We start from the raw sequence: 25,032 nt of genomic DNA, 5'->3' as shown, positions 1-25,032 counted from the left end.
AGCCTAGGCCGCCCAAACTGCTGGGATCACCAGCAACGAGCCACCACACTGGCTATCTTATGCTTTTTGATGCTAAAATTCTGGAAAGTGTTTGATATGGTTTGGATTTATGTCCCTGCCCAAATCTCACGTTGAATTGTAATCCCCAGTGCTGGAGGAGGGACTTGGAGGGTGGCGATTAGGTCATGGAGGCAGATTTCCCCTTTGCTGTTCTTGTGATGGTTAGTGAGTTCTCATGAGATCTGTTTTTTTGTTTTGTTTTTTTGAGACAGAGTCATGCTCTGTCACCTAGGCTGGCATGGAGTCCAGTTCACTGCAACATCCACCTCCTGTGTTCAAGTGATTCTCCTGCCTCAGCCTCCCTAGTAGCTGTGACCACAGGTGTGCACCACCACGCTCAGCTAATTTTTGTAATTTTAGTACTGAAGGGGTTTCACCATGTTGGCCAGGCTGGTCTTGAACTCCTGACCTCAGGTGATCCGCCCACCTCGGCCTCTCAAAGTGCTGGGATTACAGGCATGAGCCACCATGCCCAATAGAGATCTGGTTGTTTAAAAGTGTGTAAGACCTCTCCCTCTTCTCTCTCTTCCTCCTGCTCCAGCCATACAGGACATGCCTGCTTCCCCTTCGTCTTCTGCCATGATTGTAGGTTTCCTGAAGCCTCCCAAGCCATGCTTCCTGTACAGTCTGAGGAACTGTGAGTCAATTAAACTTCTTTTCCTTATAAATTGCCCAGTCTCAGGTAGTTCTTTATAGCAATGCGAGAATGGACTAATACAACATTCAACATAAAGTGCGTGTTTAAGAGAGACTGGAGCTTATTATAAACCAAGACCTACTTAAAGGGCCTGTAGACTATTTGGATGAGAGAGTGTACAGTCAGTCCAACCTTGCTTTGAATACCAGCTCTACCGTTTCTGGGGCTGGAAAGTTACTCACCTCTTCACCTGTAAAATAAGGATCATGATATGAACTTAGAGTGTTGTTGATAAGATTACATGAGATAATGGGTATGTGATACCCAGCTCATAACAGGTACCTAATAAAGAGCAGCTTCTTAAATTATAAAATTCTCTTAAAGGAACACACACATGTGTATGTGCAAACACATTCACACAAACACACACATGCACACACATCACTCATTTCACAGAGAAATCTTTGAGGTCAAACAGGGCACCGGTCTTCATGGCAGCATCAGAATTAGGAGCTCCACATTCCCCGACCCTGTCCTTCACTCAGGTCTCTGAGCTCCCTCATAAAGAAGGGGGTTAAAGAATGGGCAATACGGAGATGCTGAATTAGTCAACAAATGCATGCATAAGCTCAGATAGCTTCTGACATCACCAATGCTGTGCAATTTACTTGCTCTAAAAACATTTATCTACTGGGCAATAATTATAGCCAAAGCAAAGCATAAACCACACATAGAGGCAAAGATAAGACAATGTGGTCCTTGTCTTCAAGATCTCACTGCCTAAAGAAGCAAAATTCAAGCAGGATATTAGATTCACTTTAGATCACCAATTAGGTTATTATTACATGTATTGCAACTAATTGGAAAGGATCCTGCCACGTATCACAACAATGTGTATAAATGTAATTATACTCCTACTTAAAACTACTCCAGAATTGTTTCTTCCATTCTCTATAGCATGCGAGGCTTTAAATCTGGCACTGATTACTACAACAATCTCATCACCACAAATGTGGTAGCATTTTCCCATGAAAGAAAAAAAGGGATGGGCATGGTGACTCACACCTGTAATCCCAGCACTTTTGGAGGCCAAGGCGGGTGGCATGTTTGAGCCTAGGGATTCAAGATCAGCCTGGGCAACATGTTGAAACCCTGACTCTACAAAAAATACAAAAATTAGCCAGGCAGGGTGGCACATGCCTGTAGTCCCAGCTAGTCTGGAGACTGAGGTGGAAGGATCAATTGAGCCCTCCTGGATCGGGAAGTTGAACCCACCGTGAGCTGTGATCACACAACCGCGCTCCAGCCTGAGATGACAAAATGAGACCCTGTTTCAAAAAAGAAAAAGAAAAAAAAAGACAAAGCCATTCAGAGAACTGACTTCCTATGAAACAGTTATATGAAATACTGCCCTGGATTTTCAACATTTTAGTTTTTAAGAAGAATTTTAGGGTATAGTTATGAAATCATATTTATTCCCAGGAAGGGAAGAATTTGTATTTCTATTTATTAAAGAACCAAGTCAGATTATTAAAACTAACTGACAAGAATATGCTTGCTATGAAGGTACCAGATCATAAGTAGCGTCAGGATTCCCTCACTCTGTTAGTATGGTAGAAAATAAATAAATAATAAAACAGCCCATATTTGTGAATCCTACACTATCTTGGGTTGTTGCAGCCATTAGAATTTCACCTGTGTCATCCCGGAGCCAGAACTGAAGAAAGCTATCTTTTCCATCCCTCTGCCTTCCAAACTTTAGCGCCCCCAGAAAGATGAGACTCTTTCTCACCTCCATAAATGTCACCGCCTTCCACCAAAACCCACTCTTTGCCTCCTCAGAGGCAGCCTTCCTCCTTCACGTGCAAGGTGAAGCCCTCCAGCAGGGCTCTCTACCATTTCCCTTTCTTCCTCGTGAGAACTGCTGTTCTCTCTGGCTTCCCAGGCCTCTCAACTCTCCTGATCTAGTCCCTTGCACCACAGCCCCATCGATGACTCTCTGGCTTTCCTACAGCCCCTCACCACCACAGCCCACCCCTGCCAAGCCCTCACCCATCGCCCAGAAGTGTTGCCGTGCTTCTTTTTTTTTATTTTTTTATTTTTTTTTTGAGACGGAGTTTCGCTCTTGTTGCCCAGGCTGGAGTGCAATGGCGCGATCTCGGCTCACCGCAACCTCCGCCTCCTGGGTTCAGGCAATTCTCCTGCCTCAGCCTCCTGAGTAGCTGGGATTACAGGCACCCGCCACCATGCCCAGCTAATTTTTAGTATTTTTAGTAGAGATGGGGTTTCACCATGTTGACCAGGATGGTCTCGATCTCTTGACCTCGTGATCCACCCGCCTCGGCCTCCCAAAGTGCTGGGATTACAGGCTTGAGCCACCGCGCCCGGCCTGCCGTGCTTCTTAATGCTGCAATTCAAGTTGTCTGCTTGCGTTTTCTCATGGATAGTTTTTCCTTAATATCCAGGGTAGGAAAAGGCCTTAGTACAGTGCCTGATACACAACAAGTATTCAAAAACAGCAAACCTGATGATTACTACTACTGTGATTCATATTATTTCAGCCCCATAAATCCACTAAAACGACTGTCTCAGGCCACTGACAGCTGCTTCACCTGCACACCTGGTGAGCTGTTCTCTACCTCAGCCTCATGGACCTTGGGCAGGTTAATGTAACCCTGCTTAGTCTAAATCCACATATTTAAAATTCTTTCCTTCTTTGAGTTCTATCCCAGCATTCCACAGAGAGTTCAGAACCAAGGAGTTAATCAGCACACAAAGGTGGACTTTAACTTGAAAATCCAAAGCACATTGGCCTGCTGCGGCCTCTGGCCACTCACCCAAAGCAGATGCAGGACACAGACCCTCCCTCCCCCACACTGTCACCTGCCTCACCATCGCTTCTTGGAGGTCTCAGCTCACACGTCACCTCCCAGAGAGAACTTCCCTGACCACCAGGACCCTCTCAACTGAAGGCAAGACTAGAGATCCAGAAGGATAAAGCCAACACTGCCATCCACCCCACCAGCTGGTCTCTGGTGGATGCACTCCCTGCTCACCTGGATCAACGTCTCCAGCTCCTGGGGGCTCACACAGACGTGATCCCGCAGGAATTCCGCCTTCTCCAAGGCAATGGTATTCTTCTGGCTGCTCTCAAAGGGCTGCTCCAATGCCCGGAAGACGAGACCGCCGGTGACGAGGTAGACCACCACAACCACAAAGATGGCAACCACCGTCTTCCACTTCATGACGGTCTGCAGGCCCCCCTGGGAGGTGCCTTCCATCCTGGCTACCACTGTGGCTCGGGAGGAAATGGACAGGCGCGGAGTTGGAGTCGGAGTCGGAGCGGGAGCCGGGGGTTGCCCGTTAGTGGCGCTCTTGGGCTGGCACACGGGTGCTGCTGCGGGAACGGCCACTGAGGATTCAGGATAGGGGACAGAGAAGAAGAGAGTTTGTTTATAAATAAACACAAAACGTGTCAGAAACAAAGTACAGATGTCTTCTTTGAGCCAGCTTTCAAATGTGAGGATTAAACAGTTGTTCAACAAGCCTGCAGTTAGGGAATTTGATCAGTTGCTAGGTACCCATTTGAGTTTTAAAAAATAAGCATCAGGAGTCCCAGTTTCAAAAAAAAAAGTATAAATTGAGTTTGAAATGCTTACATTTTTCTACAAGGGTCCAAACTGTTATTTATAATTCACCTCCTCCCTTAGCTTCCTTGTTGAAACAATGTGTAAGGAACACAACAAATCACCATATTTAAAAACAAACATGTTGTTGAACATGGAGAGGAAGTAAATAGGAGAGGGATACCCAACCACTCTATCCACGTACCAAGGGCTGGTGATACCAAGAGCAGAGAAGAAAGGATCATCTAGAGACTTCAAAAGTCCTCTCAGTGGCCGGGCACAGTGGCTCACACCTGTAATCCCAGCACTTTAGGAGGTCAAGGCAAGTGGATCACAAGGTCAGGAGTTCAAGACCAGCCTGGCTAACATGGTGATGGTGAAACGCATCTCTACAAAAAGTATAAAAGTAGCTGGGTGTGGTGGCATGCACCTGTAATCCCAGCTGCTCAAGAAGCTGAGGGAGGAGAATTGCTCGAACCCGGGAGGCTGAGGTTGCCATAAGCCAAGATCGTGCCACTGCATTCCAGCCTGGGTGACAAAGCAAGACTCTATCTCAAAAAAAAAAAAAAAAAAGTCTTCTTGTCACAAAACAAAGGAAAAAAGGATGAGCTTGTTATATCTTAATAGAAGATATGACTTAGGCATAGCCACTCCTGATTTATTAGTAATAGAACTTTTCTTCTGTAGCTTTCCAATAACATGTCATTGGAAAGAAAATGTCGCCTGGTTTTCTAAGCACATAGAATTCTCTAAGGTCCCTGTTCTCTGCAGGGCAATTTCATTACCTTGGAAATAAATAGGTCCAGCTGGAGGCTCTTCTGCGATGGCAGGAAGTTTGGGGTTGTGACGCACACGCAATGCTATCATGCATCACAGAAATGTCTTGTGCAGCAAGAAACAGCCACTGTATTTCAGTTTTATTCTCCCTTTATTATTTGAATTCTTATTATGTCTCTGTCATGGTGAAGGCTGGCTGTTGTGTAAATAAGGTATTAGGAGACGGCAAACCTAATTACCTAAGTGGGGTAAACAGTCTCACCCCAGCAGGGGGTTAAACTGCTCCATCACTGTTGGAAAAGTCAAAGAGCAGGCTATGTCACTCCCTGTTCAAAACGCCTGGCTGTCAGGGTGGTGGCTTAGAAGAATCTAAGTTTGCAAAAATCTGCCTCTCCTCCTAGACCCTAGAAATCAGTTTCTCTCTTTGGAAACTGAGCTGAACATCAGTCTTCTATGGCATATCCAATCCAATAAAATCACTCCGTGTTAAATTTCCCTCAGATTTACATGAACGCAAAATTGTCTGGAATCTTGGATCAAAAGATCTATATATTAGAATCAGCAAATTGGGTATGATGTTCTTGCTAACCTTTCCCTAAAGACGCTGCATTCACTTTCCCCCTTGCTACTGTTGATGCAGAGAAGGTGAGCCTTGCCTAGTGTGGCTTTCTTTTCCCACTGCCCACATTTCCCATTCATTCTGCCTCCTCCCTGCATTCCATCCCTTGGAGCCTCATCCAGCCCACTGTCACATCTTGCCTGGACCAGCCCAGTAGCCTCCCAAGGGACCTCCTGGCTGCCATGTGTACCCTACTTCTGACCCAGAAATCTCAGATTAAATATCACTTCTGGGAGCACCTTCTCCCCTCCTACCTTGGACGTAGGTAGAATAATGACCCACAAAGAGGTCCACATCCCAATCCCTAAGACATATGAATGTTATCTTACATGGCAAAAGGGATCCTGCAGCTGTGATTAAGAATGCTGAGATGGGACCGGGTGTGGTGGCTCATGCCTGTAATCCCAGCTCTTTGGGAGGCTGAGGCGGGCAGATCACAAGGTCAAAAGATCAAGACCATCCTGGCCAAGAAGGTGAAACCCCGTCTCTACTAAAAATATAAAAATTAGCTGGGCTTGGTTGCATGCACCTGTAGTCCCAGCTACGCGGGAGGCTGAGGCAGGCGAATCGCCTGAATCTGGGAAGCGGAGGTTGCAGTGAGCCGAGATCATGTCACTGTACTCCAGCCTGGGCAACAGAGCAAGGCTCAGTCTCAAAATAATAATAATAAAGAATGTTGAGATGGGAGATGATCTCAGATTATATGGTTGGCCTCAATATAATGACAAGAGTTCTTTTAAGAAGCAGGGCAGCCAGAGAGAGAAGGGATGTGAGGACAGAGCACAGGTTGGAGTGATGCACCCATGAGCCAAGGAATGTGGTCCCTCTAAAAGCTGGAAAAGTCAAAGGAAGGACCCTCCTCTAAAGCCTCCCGAAAGAAAATGTACTGCTTACCCTTTGATTTTGGCCAAGTGAGGCTGATCTTGAACTTCTGACTTCCACAACCATATAATAATAAATTCGTGTTGCTTTAAGCCACTACATTTGTGGCAATTTGCTACGGAAGCCCCAGGAAACTAATTTGCCCTCTTAGTTCAGGTCTCCTGTATGGTTTGGCTATGTCCCTACCCAAATCTCATTTTAAATTGTATTCCCATAATCCCCACATGTCGGGGGAGGGACCCAGTGGGAGTAATTAAAGAGCGGGGGCAGGTTTTCCCATGCTGTCTGTAACAGTGAATAAGTCTCACAAGATCTGATGGCTTTGTAAAGGTGAGTTCCCCTGTACAAGCTCTCTTGCCTGCTGCCATGTAAGAAGTGATTTTGCTCCTCATTCACCCTCCATGATTGTGAGACCTCCCAGCCACATGGAACTATAAGTCCATTAAACCTCTTTCCTTTATAAATTACTCAGTCTTGGGTATGTCTTCACTAGCAGCAGGAGTTAGACTGAAAGTCCCATGAGGGCAGGCACCCTGTCTACGCCTCACCTCTGCACGACTAGTGTTCTGCACAGTGCATGGCATATGGTGGGTAGCCAATCAATGATGGTAGAATAAGTGAATTCAGGGTGGAAGGAAAGCTGGCACAACCACACCACACAGACAACATGGATGAGGAGCATCAAACAGCAAACAGTTTGGCACTCCAGCAACACCGAAAGCAGGTCCTCAAACACAGCGGTGCTCTGTTCACACCTCCACACCTTTGCAGGTATTGTCCTTTGGCCAGTAACCCCTTCCCCACCCTCATGTGCCTGCAAATCTCTCATCCTCTTCAGTCTCAGCCAAAAGCCGCTTCCTCTATGAAGTCGCCCTGGGCTCTTCCAGGCAGGCTCAGCATGCCGATCTTCCTCACTAGCCTACCAACTTCTTGGAGTCAGAAAGTTCATCTTTTAATCACTGGATCTCAATTCCTTGGCAAAGTGCCTGGCGCAGAGCAAATGTTGTTTTCTGGTGGTGGTGGTGGTGGTGGTAATTCCTTCACATAAAAGCCCCATCAGAATCACCAGCACTCTCAAAAACAAGCCATTTATTTAATGCTGAATGGGCACAAAGGGCTGCGCTATGGCAGGGATGAGGCACAGTCCCTCCCAATCCCTCCCAGCCTCGGGGGCTTGCCAGTCAACTGAAGGAAAGTGCTCCACAGCACCAGGCAAGCAACATTAGCTTAAAGCCTCATCAGCTGACATGCAATGGCATGAGCATGGAGGGGAGTGGGGGCTGGGTCTCCTCCATTGACCAGCATCATGGATGCTTCCCAAGCTTCTAGCACCCCTGAGTCTGGGCAGAACTGGGCTTGAGAAAGGTCTCTTCAGGCCAGGTCCTGGTTGGTGCCAGTTTGCTAAGAGATTGTCCCTTAGGGCAGAGTTTAAACAGAATCCACCCATTTCTGAGCTTCCAAAGCATCAGAGCAAAAATCAGAGTTTCATCCCAAACCCATGAGTGACTGCATGACCTTGAAACTGTGACTTAGTTTCTCTGTTTGCTTACTGTGAAATGTGAATAATAACAGCCACCTTTTTTTCTAAACGTCCACAGGGTTCTCGGGAACATCAAATGAGCAGTCCTGGTTTACTGGCTGGAGTACATGTGTAGATGTCAGGAGTACCGGCAGAGATCGCAGAATGTTACAAAACCTTTTGTACATGTGACTAAAAATGGAGTTGGTTGCTTTGGCAAAGAAGATTGCACATTTCAATGGCTGGAAAAGGATATGGATTGTGCTTAAGTTGAATATTTTTTTTTTTGAGACGGAGTCTTGCTTTGTTCCCCAGGCTGGCGTGCAGTGGTGCAATCTCAGCTCACTGCAACCTCCACCTCCCAGGTTCAAGTGATTCTCCTGCCTCAGCCTCCTAAGTAGCTGGGACTACAGGCATGCACCATCATGCCTGGCTAATTTTTGTATCTTTAGTAGAGACGGGGTTGCACCTTGCTGGCCAGGCTGGTCTTCCGGTCCTGACCTCAGGTGATCTGCCCACCTCGGCATCCCAAAGTGCTGGGATTACAGGTGTGAACCACCGCACCTAGCCAAGTTGGATAAATTTTTAAAGGGTGTTTAATTAATCCCTTTCTTCTCCTTAGAAGCCATAATTGCTCTCACCCTAATACAAAGTTACTGTGTTTGTATGTGACCTGGGATGAATCACTGAAGGTCTCTGTGCCTGGAGCCGACAAAGAAGCAAACTTGGCCAGATGGTGATGAGGATGGTGGTGCTGATGGTGGTGAAGGGGACAAGAGCCGGAACTGCCTACTGGGTACTTACTCATGCCTGTCACTCTGACAAGCACTCTGCTGACATTGCTGCATTCGGTCCTCATTACAAGGTATTATCACACTGCATGAGGGCAGGTAGATGCCCCAGAAACAGATCCCAAGAAGGGATTCAGTGTGCATGGATTTTATTATGATTCGGAATGCATGTGTAAGCGAAAATGAGAGGGAGTCAGGGAGGCTAGAACACCCACCATACTCTACATAGGTCTTACCCCAGGAAAAGGAGAGAAAGAAGGAAGGAAGAGGTGAGTATCTTAGACCACCTGCAGCCTAAGGAAGTTTAGCAAGCTCATCAAGGAGTTCTTGAGCCGAAGTCAGCCATCTGAGGAGTCCTGTGTCTCCCTGAAACAATCCTGCTGTGGTATCCTTGCTGCGCACAGTCACTCGCTGGGAGAGGCCAGGGCAATGTCCCCGCGGTACAAGTCCAGCTGTGGATTTCAGGGCAGCAGCCAGGGCCCTACAGTTAGAGGCCTGCAGGCGCATGCTCGTGCCCACCACACGGCCCCACTTCGCAGACAAAGAAACTGAGATCCAAATAGGTTCAATGGCTAAGTCAAGGTCAAGTGGCCTGAAAGTGGGAAGCCAGATTAAAAAGAGAATCATCTGACTTCAAAGTCAGTTCTGCAGAGTACAGGAACAAGAAAAGAGGAAACAGCAGTTCCAGGGGGAAAGGGCCCTTTTATCCCAAAACGCAGGAAAGACATTTGTTTCAAATAGGCATAAAAATATTTTCCAGTCTATGAAATTGACTACTTCAGTTTCCGAATGGCGGTGGATTTCTTTCCTTCATAACATATCAATAATGCATGAATCTATAAAGTAATGGCCTATCACACTTCATGGCTCCACCAGAAGAGTATTGGGCAGCAAAAGTGCTGCCAAGAACCGATGAGAAAGGAAATGTTGAAAGATGATATCCTTTCTGCTAGTTTCCATTTACAATGTTTCCTCAAGAATATCTGCACGGCCGGGCACAGTGGCTCACGCCTGTAATCCCAGCACTTTGGGAGGCTGAGAGTTCAAAAGCAGCCTGGCCAACGTGGGAAAACCCCAGCTCCACTAAAAATACAAAAATTAGCCGGGCATGGTGCCATGCACCTGTAGTCCCAGATACTCGGGAGGCTGAGGCAGGAGAATCATTTGAACCTGGGAGGCAGAGGTTTCAGTGAGCCACGATCATACCATTGCACTCCAGCCTGGGCAACAAGAGTGAAACGCTGTTTCAAAAAAGAAAGGAAAAAAAAAAGAATATTAGCACATATTTCAATTTCATCTAAATGTGGGTGATATGGAGGGGCACATGGGGGAATCTGCTTTTTCATGGTTGAACAAGCTCCTAATAATTTTACATTATTCACGTTTTCTCAGGCGCCCACAGATTTTACTACTCCATCCATTCATTCTTTCAGTCAACAAACAACTGAGTTTGCCTGGCACCATGTTTGGCACTGGAACTACATAAATTAATAAGACACATCCTGCCATCAGAGTTAATGGAAGAATTAACAAAGATCTTACACATGCATAAAGCTGTTTTCATTTCGCTTTGTTTTGTTTGAGACAGGGTCTTGCTCTGTCACCCAGGCTAAAGTTCAGTGGCACAATTATAGCTCACTGTAACCTCGAACTCCTAGGCTTGAGCAGTCCTCCTGCCTAAGCTGCCCCAGTAGCTAGGACCACAGGTATATGCCCCCATGCCCGCCTAATTTTGTAATCTTTTGTAGAGACAGGGTCTCATTATTGTCTCATACATTATCCTGGCTTGTTTCAAACTCCTGTCCTCAAGTGATAGGAGTCAACTTCCCAAAGTGCGAGGATTACAAGTATGAGCCACTGCACCAAGACAGTGAACCTGTTTTTTCGGTTTTTTGTTTTTTTGTTTTTTTGTTTTTTTGAGACAGAGTTTCGCTCTTGTAACCCAGGCTGGAGTGCAATGGCACGATCTCGGCTCACCGCAACCTCCACCTCCTGGGTTCAGGCAATTCTCCTGCCTCAGCCTCCTGAGTAGCTGGGATTACAGGCACGAGCCACCACGCCTAGCTAATTTTTTGTATTTTTAGTAGAGACGGAGTTTCACCATGTTGACCAGGATGGTCTCGATCTCTCGACCTTGTGATCCACCCACCTCAGCCTCCCAAAGTGCTGGGATTACAGGCTTGAGCCACCGCGCCCGGCCGAACCTGTTTTTATCTTCACCAAACCTTCTGTGTAAGGTGGTGATCATGATCTGCCCCCATTGACAGATGAGGAAACTACAGTCCAGGGAGGTGACACTGAGCAACCCATGACGAGCTAACAAGCAGCAGCATCCTTGAGTCCATCTTCAGACACCTAACCCCGGTGCATCCACTCCTCCACATCACCTGAAAGAAACAGCATTCCCAAGGATTCAGAGTCTCTTGGAAACCTGAAATGCAGCTGCCTCAGGGATGCCACAGTCACACTGCTGCCTACTGACCCAGGCAAGGTGCAGCTGTGACCCAGACTCCCTGGCGAGAGGGAAAGAACACCCTCCTCTCACCTCCCTCAGCCCCGCAGCTGACCTCCCACCTCTACTCCAGATCTGGAATCGTTCTGGGGCCACCTGCGCTGATGGCTCAGAGCTTCCAAAGAGTCCCAGGTTACAGCTTAGCGTGGAGACCCCAGAAGGCTTCCCTAGGCATAGGCAGACTTCACGCTGCTGGGGAGGGAGGGTGTTAGGAAGAGGGCAGGATTCCACCTCAGTGCTCCACCCACACCGGGCTGCAGTTGTCCCAGCAGCTCTCAGAGCAGAGACAGTCTGTGCTGCCTCTGATTCCAGATACCCCGACAACCAAATCCTATTTTTCCTGTTTCCATGGGACAGCCCAACCTTAAAGGCAATCAAGCTGATCCCAGTCAGAATGGCAGTAACACTCAGACTGTGCACACTAAGTGAGCAAGCCATGCTCCCAAAACGCCACCCAAGGAGAGGCTCTCCCTTTGAGTGAAGCATTGCTCCCTGCTCTCTTCAAAACTTCAGGCTTCACGTCCAGATGGAAGAGATCAAACTATGATGAAATGACTGAGACCCTATGGAGCCATGAGAAGAGGAAATAAGGCTGACTGGGGGCAAAGAGGGAGCTGGAACTGGCTGCCACCTCGTCTCCCATCTGTCCTCTCCTGTCCCCTTGGTCCAGACCCCAATCTTCTCTCGCCTGAATCATTGCAACAGCCTTCAGTCCTGTCCCCCTTAAATCCGTCCTCCACATCCCAGCCACGTACATGGTGCGGCGCTCTCTCAGGTGCAAACGTGATCACATGGACCCCGGCTAGCGATCCTCTGAAGGCACCACCAAGATTCAGAGTAAAGTGCAGGCTTCGTGGCTCGCTCCCCTCTCCCTTCCAAGACCTGGCGCCTGCCTATCTCCCCGGCCTCACCCAGTGCCACGCCCCCACAAGCAACCTTCGCCCCCATCAAACCCGGCAGCACCCAGACCCACTCACACTTGTCCCAGAGAAACAGGTCTTCATTCCCAGATTCTTTTCACCTCCTGTCTGTTTTCTGGATCAATTCCTTCTCATACTTCAAAACCCACCTCATGTGTCACCACCTCCAAGCTGGCTGCTTATCCCCCAACATTATAAGATGCCCTTCCTTTGTGTCTCAATGTGAAGTTTAGTGAGAACGTACAACGAGGAGGCCCCTGGTTACAGTTTGTCCCATTCCTGAATTGGTTCATTCATACATTCATACATTTGCCTTGGGCCAACGTTTATGATATCAAGTTCACACACCTGCCCAACAGAAACTTTGACTGCAAAGTTAATCCAGCATATGGACACCAGCCTGGCACTACTGTGTTTTTTACCACAGACAAAAATCTGGAGTCAAGGTGTTAAAGTTCTCAGAAAGCAAACAGTCCGAGGAAGGAGAGTTCTTCACAGTTTATATAAGTGCTAGAGTGGAAAAACAGGAAACAGGGCACTATCTTACTTCACAGAGCTCCAAACACTCAGTTCTGGGCTTTCTCATTCTCTTCATGAAGAGCTACAAGCCTCTCTTTTACTCAGGGGTACAAAATATTTGTTAGATTTTAAAAATTCTATTGAGGGCTGGGTGCGGTGGCTCATGTCTATAATCCCAGCACTTTGGGAGACCAAGGAGGATGGATCACAAGGTCAGGAGATTGAGACCACCCTGGCCAACATGGCAAAACCTTGTCTCTACTAAAATACAAAAAAATTAGCCAGGGGTGGTGGCGGGCACCTGTAATCCCAGCTACTCGGGAGGTTGAGGCAGGAGAATCGCTTGAACCCAAGAGGCAGAGGTTGCAGTGAGCCAAGATCGTGCCACTGCACTCCAGCCTGGTGACAAAGCAAGACTGTGTCTCAAATATCCAAAAAAAAAAAAAAAAAAATCCATTGAATGGCATGAGTCACCCTTGGTGAGTCCCCTCTCTGGTGGAAGACAAGCAGAATTTGCCCTGAGTCTGCCTTCCTCTGACTGGGGCCACACAGCATAAACTGGGATTTGAGAACCTCAAAGACTAAAGGCTTTTCTTTCACTGTGCAAGGTGGGGAGAGAGCAAAGGGTTGACATGGGACTTAGAGGAGCAGTGACTTCCTTCTCAGGATTTGTAAGCAGACAGTTTCTCCTGATCTTTCCCCAGATCTCTTCTTGTATTTATAAACCGAAGGCAAGGCAAAAAAAAAAAAAAAAAAAAAAAAGTCAGAAGCCTCTCCACCAGCAGACAGGGCCCAGAGAACAAGGTTATCAGGGTGAGAGGAAGAAGGGGGAAGGCAGACTTCAGTAGCCATCCAGCTTACCCCTACCGTAAGTTTACTTTCCACGGTGGCCCCACCCTCCCCAGGAAGCACTGGACAGGGCTCCTAAGAGACAGTCTCTTCCCCCTCCTCCCTGGAAAGGGACAGAAGTAGTAGCACTATTGGGAAGATGTAACATAAAATGAAGGGCCTGTTGCTTGATGCCTTGTTCAAAGCAAGTCCTCCACCAGCGTGAACTGTCCACATTATTAGGAGGCAAAGAACACGATCTACCCAAGCAAATGCAACAACGCGTGCAGATGCTGCACTTGAGAGGTGTGGGAGCAGAAAGACATGAAGAGCGAGTGTCAATGCCACCGGGGAGGAGACGAGAATGCAAAGATAAGGTGCCTACTGGTGTGGAAAGGGCATTAGGTGTCTGTGAGGGGGCAGAAGGAGGCGGCGAGGAAGGTGAACAGCCGGAGGGGGCAACAGACACAAAGACATTCAGCCATGAATCACCCTGGGACATCTGGGAAACTGCACCAGGTCTGCATGTCAGGACTAGAGGGTATGAAGATGGCTACACCAAAATACAGCTGCAAAGACAAGCAGAGGAGAGAGTGTGCGTGTTATTGTTCTTACTGAGTGTGGGAAGCCATCCAGGCTAACCCAGGGAGAAGAGCTGTGGGGTCAGATCTGGGTTTAGCAAGCTGACTCTGGCAGCAGTGCATAAGAGACAAGGAACGCCGGGCGTGGTGGCTCAAGCCTGTAATCCCAGCACTTTAGGAGGCCGAGGCGGGTGGATCACGAGGTCAAGAGATCGAGACTATCCTGGTCAACATGGTGAAACCCTGTCTCTACTAAAAATACAAAAAAATTAGCTGGGCATGGTGGTGCGTGCCTGTGATCCCAGCTACTCAGGAGGCTGAGGCAGGAGAATCGCCCGAACCCAGGAGGCGGGGGTTGCGGTGAGCCGAGATCGCGCCATTGCACTCCAGCCTGGGTAACAAGAGTGAAACTCCGTCTCAAAAAAAATAAAAAATAAAAAAAAGAGACAAGGAGCAAATGAGAGGTCATCTGCGGGGACTGTGGGTAGCACTGGAATGGATTATGAGGCCTCAACTCAGGCAGCAGCAGAGGAGGAGGCAGACACAAGGGGTGTTAAGGAAGTAAGATCTGTGGGTCCTGGTGATTGATGCAAAGGAAGAAGTGTGGAGCGGGAGGCACCTGGGATGGCTCCCAGGTATCTTGCTTATAACAGTATGGTGCTCTCAGGCCGGCTGCAGTGGCTCAATCCTGTAATCCCATCACTTTGGGAGGCCGAAGCAGGCAGATCATGAGGTCAGGAGATCAAGACCATCCTGGCTAAGATGATGAAACCCCATCTCTACTAAAAATACAAAAAATTAGCCGAATGTGGTGACACATGCCTATAGTCCCAGCTACTTGGGAGGCTGAGGCAGGAGAATTGCTTGAACCTGGGAGTCAGGGCAGAGATTGCAGTGAGGTGAGATCATGCCACTACACTCCAGCCTGGGCAACAGAGCAAGACTCCATCTCAAAAAAAAAAAAAAAGAAAGAAAGAAAGAAAAGCGTATAGTGTTCTTAAGACAGGAAATGCAGGAGAGTTAGGTTTGCAGTTCCTGTAGCCCACCCAGGTGGAGCTACCCAGTTAACATAAGGCATAAGAGACCGGAACTCAGAGAAATAATGTAGCTGAATCCCTAGATTCAAGAGCGATGAGTATACAAGTGATACTGAAGCCACAGGACTGGATGAAGTAGTCCAGAGGGAGACGCAAAATGAGAAGAGGGTGAAAGATGATGCTCGAGGGAACAACACTTAAGGGACAGCAAAGGAAGGGGGATGCAGGACAGAGAGAAAACCAGAGAGGAAAAGGGGAGAACCGGGCCGGGCGTCAGCATCAGAGATGGCAGATCTTATCCCAGTCTCTGGCTCCAGCACCATTCACAGGGCCTGGCCCACAGGAAGTCTCGGTGTGAGCTTGATGACTTCATTACTGTACCATAGCAGCATTTTGCTGTTTTTCTCTCTCTGGCTGCTAGGAAACCTGGTTCAACAGCACCCCTGTTCCAGAACTTCCGGGCATTTTTGGTTGCTCCTGGTAGCAGGTGGGATGCCTTTATTGCTGATAAAATGAACTCTCACCTTCCGACCCAGGGCATAAATTGCCCAGGACCAGAGCTATTCCTCGTGTGTGCTGAGCTGGTCAGAGCAGCCCAGGCCTTTCCCACTGGACCACCATCTTTTGGGATCAGAGCTGCCTACCTCGTGATTCTCCCAGTAGACTCTGGCTCCGCCCTGTTGACGGGATGGACTCCTTTATCCTGCCTCTATGGTCAAGGCCCTAAAGGTGCACACAGCCACAGCTGGGGGTCCTCATGTCTTGTTCCAAAATACTTCCTCAATATCATATTCTGTCTCTTGCCCCAAGTTTTTTCCTCCACAATTTAAATTAACTAGCGTACCTTATACAGGAAAGATCTTTTCCCTCCTCTTGGGATTAAAGATAATATCAGCAGTCATAGTTCTCAAAATATCTCCTTTCCCTGGGGCCAAGGGTTTTAAATCCTATTGTCACGGCCCTTGCTTCCAGATGCCTTTCCCAGGTGTTTTGTCAAAAGCAGTTATCTCTCTTCACTGGCTCCTGCAGGGGTCTCCCCACCCCCTGCCCCGCCCAGGCTCCACTCAGCAGCTGCGTGAGGCTTCTGAAGTTCCCAGCTTGCACCTGTTAAAGCCCCACCAGCACACCGTGGTTCTTTCACTGGCCTCCAGTGCCCCATGCGCTCAGGGCCCATCTCACTTCGCTAGCCCTCCCCTCTTCCTCCACACACGGTTTTCCCTCCCCACCAGCAAACTCCTTCAGGATCTGCAATCACAAGCAAATAGATCGTAAGTAGTTGTACTGATCTCACCGACTCTTCCTACAGATCCACAGTACAAAGCAAAACTGAAAAATATTTTTTAACCTATTAGAAAGATCCTTTCCAGACCAGCCTGGCCAACATGGCAAAACCCTGTCTCTACCAAAAATACAAAAATTAGCCGGGCATAGTGGCACATGCCTGTAATCCAAGCCACTCGGGAGGCTGAGGCACGAGAATTAGGAGGCAAAGTTTGCAGTGAGTCAACATTGAACCACGGCACTCCAGCCTGAGTGACAGAATGAGACTGTCTAAAAAACAAAAAACAAAGCAGATCTTACGGCTTAAGTCCGTAACACATCTTATTGCATAATTCCCTAACTTTAGGAAATCTGTTCACTGTGTCCCATCCACTAATGGTGATAACAAGTAACTAGAGGTACTTCAATCAATTCCATATTTATCATAAAATACATGGAAGTGACATGTGTACTAATGGTTTGGAATGATGAAAAGGAGAGGCATTTACAAACTTGATGTGTCATCCATTCGCTTATTCAACCAATGCATGCCTACTATGTGCCAGGCGTGGTACCAAACTCCACACCCCATGTCCAGACTGCCAAGCCACCCTCCACCAGGTCTGAAGGAACCAATTCTGCGAAGTGTGAGGCCAGTGAGGCCACTTGATGTCGCTTTAATCTCTCCTCTGCTCTCAACCTCCCCTCTGATCCAACCTTCTCCTCTCCCTTACCCCAAACCATTCCAAAGACGCCTCAGGGGCCCCTACTGAAGAAACGAAGACTCCCTCACATCCCCAGCCTCTTTGGGTCCCCTTCCTGCACCTTTTCTCCTGATAGCTGGGCTTTCCCTGAGGACACTGTCCTCTGAGTGTGACTCTGGGGTAGAGGCTGTTCAGTCTCCCTCACCCATAACATCAGGGTCACACTGTCCTGGAATACCAACACTCCACATTTTTGTGTCAAAACCGCTGTTCCTTTGAGAACCATCCCTCTGGCTTCTCCACTTCCTACACTTCCCCATGGCAATCAGCGGTAACTCTGGCTGCTCCCCCGGTTTCCCGAAGCCTTCTCTCTGGGTCCTGCTTGCCTCCTGAGTGACTTCAGCATCCCACACACAACCCAGCCAAGACCCAAGCTTCCCATTTCCTTGAATTTATCACGATTACCATCATCTCCATTCCATTTCAACCACTGACTCAAGGCAGGTATCCCAAAAGCAGATCCTGGATGAGACTTCATTTGTGAGTTATTTATTTAGGAGATGCTTCCAGAGAACCATGAGGGAGTGGATGATACAAACTCTTAGGATGGCCGGGTGCAATGGCTCACGCTTGTCAGGCTTAGTGAGGCTGAGGTGGGCAGATCACCTGAAGTTAGGAGTTTGATGGCAAAACCCCATCTCTACTAAAAATAAAGATAAAATAAAAAGCCAGATGTAGTGGTGCAGCTTATAATCCTAGCTACTTGGGAGGCTGAGGCTGGAGAATGGCTTGAACCTGGGAGGCAGAGGTTGGAGTGAGCTGAGATTGCGCCACTGCATTCCAGCCTGGGCAACAGAGGGAGATTCCATCTCCCAAATAAAACCTCCTAGGAACATCCTGAGAAGAGGCTCCAGTAGACCAAGGAGAATCCTCTGAAAAAGGCTGTAGATACAGGCCAGAAGGGGAGAAGCCCCCAGAAGCTGGAGGACAGGTACGCAGGACAAAACAGTTCTGAGTGACCCTGTCACAGCTCCGACAGCTTCCACTACAACTGAGTCTCCCTATGGCCACACCCTAAACCTTGTTATCACAAGAACTGTCTCAGAAATACTCACTTAAAGAAGCTGTGACTGTTATGCTCTGATTTTTTGTGTCCTTCACAATTCACACAGAAAAACCTAACCCCCAATGTGATATGACTAGAAGGTGGGGACTTTGGGGGGTGATTAGACGGTGAGGGCTGAGCCCTCGTGAGCTGGATTCATGCCCTTATGAACGAAAACCCAGAGAGATCTCTTGGTCCTTCCACCAAGTGAGAACACAGCAGGAAGACAGCTGTCTGTAAACCAGGCAGCAGATCCTTACCAGACACTGAGTCTGCCTTGATATCTTGATCTTCCCAGCCTCCAGAATCATGAGAAATAAATTTCTGTTGTGCAAAAGCTTCTCATCTATGGAATTTCATTATAGCAGCCCAGAGGGACACGAAGACACTGACTTGAGCATCTTCCCTGTCCAGCTTGCTACCCTCATGTCTCCCTCATCATGCCCTGCCTCTCCTTTCTCCTGCCATCATCCCGTCCCCGTGTTCTCTTTCTCTTCCCCATTCAGCTTGGATCCCACATTCAACACTGCTCTTTGGCTAACAGACTCAACTTCCTCCCCTTTTGTCTTTTCCTGGAGTTACCTAGAAATATCCCTCTGTATTATTCCTTCTCTCTGCTCAGAGTCACAGGCTGCTGAACACTGCTACAGAAACCAGGCAGCCTCATAGATCACTATCACACTAAGTCTGCCATCTCCTTCTTCAAATGGTCCTTGATGCCCCATGGCAGTCCTGCCTTCTTTCCCTGCTCAGTGACAGCTGTCATGATAAATGTCATGAAGACTTTCAGGTATACCTCCCTATAAACAAACCTGAGGTCGTATACAGAAATCCTACAAAAGGATTTTTCACAGAAAGCCTTTAAACAGCAGTCTGTGTGCATCTAAAACGGAGTATCATATGTATATATTTTTAAGCCATTTATGTAGAGTGAGGTGTGCCCTCACGATTGCCTTTCCCCAGGTCACTGACACGGAGGCTCCACACCCCAGCACACTGTGCTTTGCAAGCAGCCTCAGCCATCTCCATTTGTCAACGTAGCTGCTGAGTGCTCCTGGTTCATTTCAAAGTTACCAAAACCTCCTACACAAAACTTACATGGAAAAAAAAAAAAACATTTGGATGGTTCTTCCTTCACTGTGCCTACTAAGTCAAAAAAATAAACAAAATCCATCAAAGGGAGAAAACAGTTTCTACAAAATACCCTACCAAACAGCTTTGCATTTCAGCATCACCCTCTGAGTAATTTCCTCTGAAGTGGCTCCTCTAATGCATATCAGTGCTGCTGACATCAGCAACATTTCTGTGATTTACTGCAAATGTGTCTGTCAGAGGCTGGGAGTGGGCGCAGGTTAGAGGAAGAGAGAAATCTAAAAGGGAAAAGGATACCCACATTATTCCTCATGGGTCTAGGGACAAATTCAAAAAACCTACAAATTCATTCATCTGAAGACTAGGAGGTGTTTTTGAAATATTCATAACTCTGATTAGTGAAGTCTTTAAGGAATCAACAGACTTAACTTAAAAAATGGGGAAGTCAATTCTCTTCAATAAAATAGCTCAGTGTCTTCCCAGTAACACCTAGGTTTGGGATATAAAATGCAGCCGAATGAAGGCAAGAGTCAGTGCTACCAGAGAAATCTTACGGCTGAATCAACATTCTGAGGAATTTTCCATACCAAAGAGCTACTGAGCATAGGCTGAACCTGCCAGTTAGACAAACACCTCACTCCACCCCCCCAAAATACTTTTCCTCATTAGTAATTTCTCCCACTAGAGGGTAAGTTCCTCCAGATGCCCCTTGAAGGTGAACCCTTTCATCTCTAAATTTTCCATGGTCCCAATCCCAGTGTACAAAAAGAGCTCAGTTAATGTTCACGGCATGAATTTGGCAAATGTTTGCTGAGGGCCTATTGTGCTTGGGGCACTGGGACACCAAGGTGATGAACAGAATCCCTGCTGTCCAGGAATGCATGAACTGAGTGTGGGCAAGACCTGACAGTACCTTCACCTCCACCCCTATGCAATTCAGAAGAGGCCCAGCACTCAAGGGCTAGAGAACGCATCCAAAATCTCGGAGAGCAAATAGACCCTTGCATAAATCATATGGAACTCTGCCAAGCTGCTGTACTGGTACAGAAGTTGGCTTCAGCATCATTTTCAAGGATTAATCCCATCTTCCCCATATGAGAAGTGTCCCTTTTCCTAGACACTCAGAACCAAACCTGTTACCAAAGCAGAATCTCTACATGATGGGTTAGTCACAATTAAGCAGTCATGTAAACATATTTCCATTCAAGAAAATCCCCAGTTATAAAATCATGGGACACTATTCAAAAATCTAAGACAAATGAGAAATTGAATCCTGGCAGATAGTAGAGTTCCCTAAATTAATGTGGAATGAAAGTACCACATGCAAGCTTGCCATGCGGGCGAATGTTAAGTGTTGGTGCAAGATCTTTGTAAATAGCAAAGATTGGGGGGAAAAACAAGACAAAAACCATTTTCCTAGATAGTTCAAAGTAACCTTTGGGTTCAAGGAACAGAATCTTCATAGAAAATTCTAGCTGATATTTAATTCATCAATACACTTTGGCTTCAACCCATACTTAATTACTTGGAAATTGCCTCTGAAGAGGTCACTGGAAACAGTCTTGTGGTTATGCTTCCTCCACCTCACAGAAAGGAGAAGAAACTAAGGCATAAAAACTAGTATAACTGGCCTGGTTCAATGGCTCACACCTTTAATCCCAGCACTTTGGGAGGCTGAGGTGGGTGGATCACGTGAGATCAGGAGTTCAAGACCAGCCTGGTTAACACGGTGAAACCCCATATCTACTAAAAATACAAAAATTCACAAATAATAAAAACTCAGGCTGGGCATGGTAGCTCACACCTATAATCCCAGCACTTTGAGAGGCCAAGGAGGATGGATCACCTGAGGTCAGGAGTTCAAGACCAGCCAGGCCAACATGCTGAAATCCCATCTCAACTAAAAATACAAAAAAATTAGCTGGTCGTGGTGGCAGGCTCCTGTAATCCCAGCTTCTTCAGGAGGCTGAGGCAGGAGAATCGCTTGAACCTGGGGGGCAGAGGTTGCAGTGAGCCAAGATCATATCATTGCACTCCAGCCTATGCAACAAGAGCAAAACTCTGTCAAAAAAAAAAAAAAAAAAAAACTGGTAGCAAATGATCAGCCTGACTATCTTGGAATTTGTGGGCATGTCGAAGAGTTCTCTGTCACTGGGAGATTTTTAATGGCCCCTCAGAAGCCAGTTCCACCTGGGCAGCCATAACTGAGAGGTGCCAAATTCAAAGGCATATGGAGTAAGTACTTGATTCCACAAGCACATCCGGAAGTGCCACACCACTCAACTCCCTGAGAACCTCCCATGAGACCCATTCCATGGTGTTCTCTAAGTCGTACCACAGGTACTGGGGTAGTTAGTTTCTTTCCATCCATTTCGTCCATTAAATGAACGAAAGCTTAGCTGTTCTAGGGAGTCAATCTTTGAATTTTACTACAACTTAGGTTAAGAGTACTCAAGTCCTTTAATAAATAAAAGAGATCCTGATTTTAGAGCATGTCCAAATTTAGATGTGTACCGGATTCTTTAAGCCGCACAGGCTCATAGACTGTATTTACCAAAACTAGCCACAACAATATCTCCTATTCCACATACTCCTTACTATGTGACTTTAATATTCCCCCCATAGAACCTATGCTCTCTCTCCTTGAATCTGGACAGGCTTGTGACTAAAGCAGAAGTGACACTATGTGACCTCCAACGCTAAATAATGGAAGGCCACACCACTTCTGCCTGGTTCTTTTGGGATGCTCATTCTTGCAATCCACCTGCCACAGTGTGAGGAAGCTCAAACTAACCCATGTGGAGAAACTCAGTAATCACGTACAGATGTTTCAGACAACAGCCATGTTGAAATCTCAGCCAACAGCCAGAATCAACCACCAGTCACATAAGCTAAGATATCTCCAGCTGATTTCAGTCCCTATCCCCTAATCTCCACAAACACCTGTAGATTTCCCAGGTGAGGCACGTCTTCCCAGGTGAGGCCCCAGGCATCGTAGAATAGAGACAAGCCATCCTCTCTGTGTCCTGCATGAATCCCTGAAGCACAGAATCTAGCTGAGCATAATAAAATGCTTGTTTTATGCCATTAAGTTGGGATGGTTTGTTATGCAGCAATAGGAACAGAAACAGGCTTTCATCTACATTGTGACAGAGGAATTGCTCATGAAATGGAAACACGGCAAAAACCAGGAACAGAACCCAAGCATCCTACACACTGACTAATACACAAGTTAAAACAAGAGTCTAAAGCAACACTCTTGTTATAACACACTGGATTAGTCCGTTTTCATGTTGCTGATAAAGACATACCTAAGACTGGGTAATTTATAAAGAAAAAGAGATTTAATGGACTCATAGTTCTATCTGGCTGGGAAGTTCTCACAACTATGGCAGAAGGTGAAAGGCACATCTTACATGGCAGCAGGCAAGAGAGAATGAGAATCAAGTGAAAGAGGAAACCCCTTATAAAATCATCAGATCTCGTGAAACTTATTCACTACCATGGGAACAGAATGAGGGAACCACCCCCATGACTCAATTATCTCCCACCAGGTCTCTCCCACAACACATGGGAATTACAGGAGCTACAATTCAAGATGAGATTTGAATGGGGACACAGCCAAACCTTATCACGTACCCTACTCTTCCATCTATTGAGGTGAACCCTATGGAGAAAATAGAATAGTAACATTAAAATTGCTCATTTATTGTTTATTACATACTAGGCACTACTCCAAGTGCTTTACATGCATTAACACATTTAAGTGTCAAAATAACTTTATGATCAAGGTATTATTATTACTGCATTTTACAGATGCATAAAGCACAGAACATGCCACTAAGAAGAGACGGGGCCAGGACTTGAACCTACCAATCTGGCTCCAGAGTGCCTAATCTGACACAGGACACTTGATGCTTCTCAAGCCTTATGCCCTGTGAAAAATAATATATGTGAAGCAGCTAGAACAGTGTTTGGCATTGTTTCCTTCCCTCCCCAACATTGATGCTACCATCAATTATCATCGATTAGATTGCCATAAGTTCTTTTATTATTATTATTTCCATAGGTTTTGGGGGAACAGGTGGTGTTTGGTTACATGACTAAGGTCTTTAGTGGTGGCTTGTGAGATTTTGGTGTACCCATCACCTGAGCAGTCTACACTGTACCCAATTTGTTGTCTTTTATGCCTCACCACCCCCCACCCTTTTCCTCAAGTCTCCAAAGTCCAATGTATCATCCTTATGCCTTTGCATCCTCATAGCTTAGCTCCCACTTATGAGTGAGAACACATGATGTTTGGTTTTTCATCCCTGAGTTACTTGACTTAGAATAATGATCTCCAATTCCATCCAGGTTGCTGCAAATGCCATTATTTCATTCCTTTTCTTTATCCACTCATTGATTGATGGGCATTTGGGCTGGTTCCATATTTTTGCAATTGCGAATTGTGCTTCTATAAACATGCATGTGCAAGTATCTTTTTCGTATAATGACTTCTTCTCCTCTGGGTTATGTACCCAAGAGTGAGATTGATGGATCAAATGATAGTTCTACTTTTAGTTCTTTAAGGAACCTCCACACTGTTTTCCATAGTGGTTGTACTAGTTTACATTTCCACCAGCAGTGTAGAAGCGTTCCCTTTTCACAGCATCTCTGCTAACATCTATTTATTTATTTTCTGGTTATGACCATACTTGCAGGGGGTAAGGTGATATCACTTTGTGGTTTTGATTTGCATTTCCCTGATCAGTAGCGACATTGAGCATTTTTTCAGATGTTTTTCGGCCATTTGCATTAGATTGCCACAAGTTCTAAAGCAAAAAGTATGTCACTTCTAAAGCAAAATCCACAGCTCTAATGTTTTGTTTCACTCATTGTCCATTATTAATTTTTACACTTAGTTGTCCAATTAGTTGCTTGTCCAACTAGCAAATTGAACATGCTTCAAAGAGAAATCTTGTCTTCACTCATGCACACTCACATCCCAAATCTGTCTCTTCCTCTGGACTTAGGCATCTCAATTCAGGGTACTGCTATTCATCCAGGGCTTGGTCAAAAAGCCCAGAATAGTCTGTGGCTCCACCCTGCCCTAACACCCACAGCTAACCCAGCCAACTCTACCTTCCAAATACATCCTGCTTTCCACCACATCTTTCATTCGTAACTCAACCAGCCCACTAGCCATAGTTGTTTCTGCACAACAGTGTTCTAACCAGCCAGCCAAAATGTAAATTCGATCCCTTTGCTGCCAGCTAAAAACCCTCCAGAGGGTTCCCGCTACACTCCCAGGAACCTCTAAACTCCTGTCCTTAGATCTCCAAATTCTGGCCACTACCCACTTCTCCACCTTCCTCTCCTACTGTCTGTCCCTCAATACCATCCAACCGCACTGGTCTTCTCATTTGTCCAAGTTAGCTCCAGTCTCAGAACAGAATGGGGGAAGCACAGAATCTCCAGTCTCAGAACAGAATGGGGGAAGCCCATGTATTGTTGTTCCCTCGATCTGGAACATTCTTGCCCAGACCCCTGCAGAGTAGCTTCCTCTCGGTGCTCAGAGTTC

At 46.7% G+C, this 25,032-nt stretch overlaps 1 protein-coding gene across 3 annotated transcripts in view; it reads right to left on the bottom strand.

Annotated features, from left to right (window-relative positions):
- KCNK10 (potassium two pore domain channel subfamily K member 10) overlaps positions 1-25,032 on the bottom strand; it is a 157,340-nt gene that overhangs the window by 92,337 nt on the left and 39,971 nt on the right. For all 3 annotated transcript variants that reach the window (XM_074392859.1, XM_074392858.1, XM_003940914.4), the window contains one exon: positions 3,754-4,109. In XM_074392859.1, the coding sequence (XP_074248960.1) occupies positions 3,754-3,978 (225 nt within the window). In that variant the 5' untranslated portion in view covers positions 3,979-4,109. The remainder of the gene's footprint in view (positions 1-3,753; positions 4,110-25,032) is intronic.

The sequence above is a fragment of the Saimiri boliviensis genome, chromosome 2 (assembly GCF_048565385.1).
Source record: "Saimiri boliviensis isolate mSaiBol1 chromosome 2, mSaiBol1.pri, whole genome shotgun sequence".
NCBI lineage: Eukaryota > Metazoa > Chordata > Mammalia > Primates > Cebidae > Saimiri > Saimiri boliviensis.
This window is presented reverse-complemented; position numbering and strand designations above follow the sequence as displayed.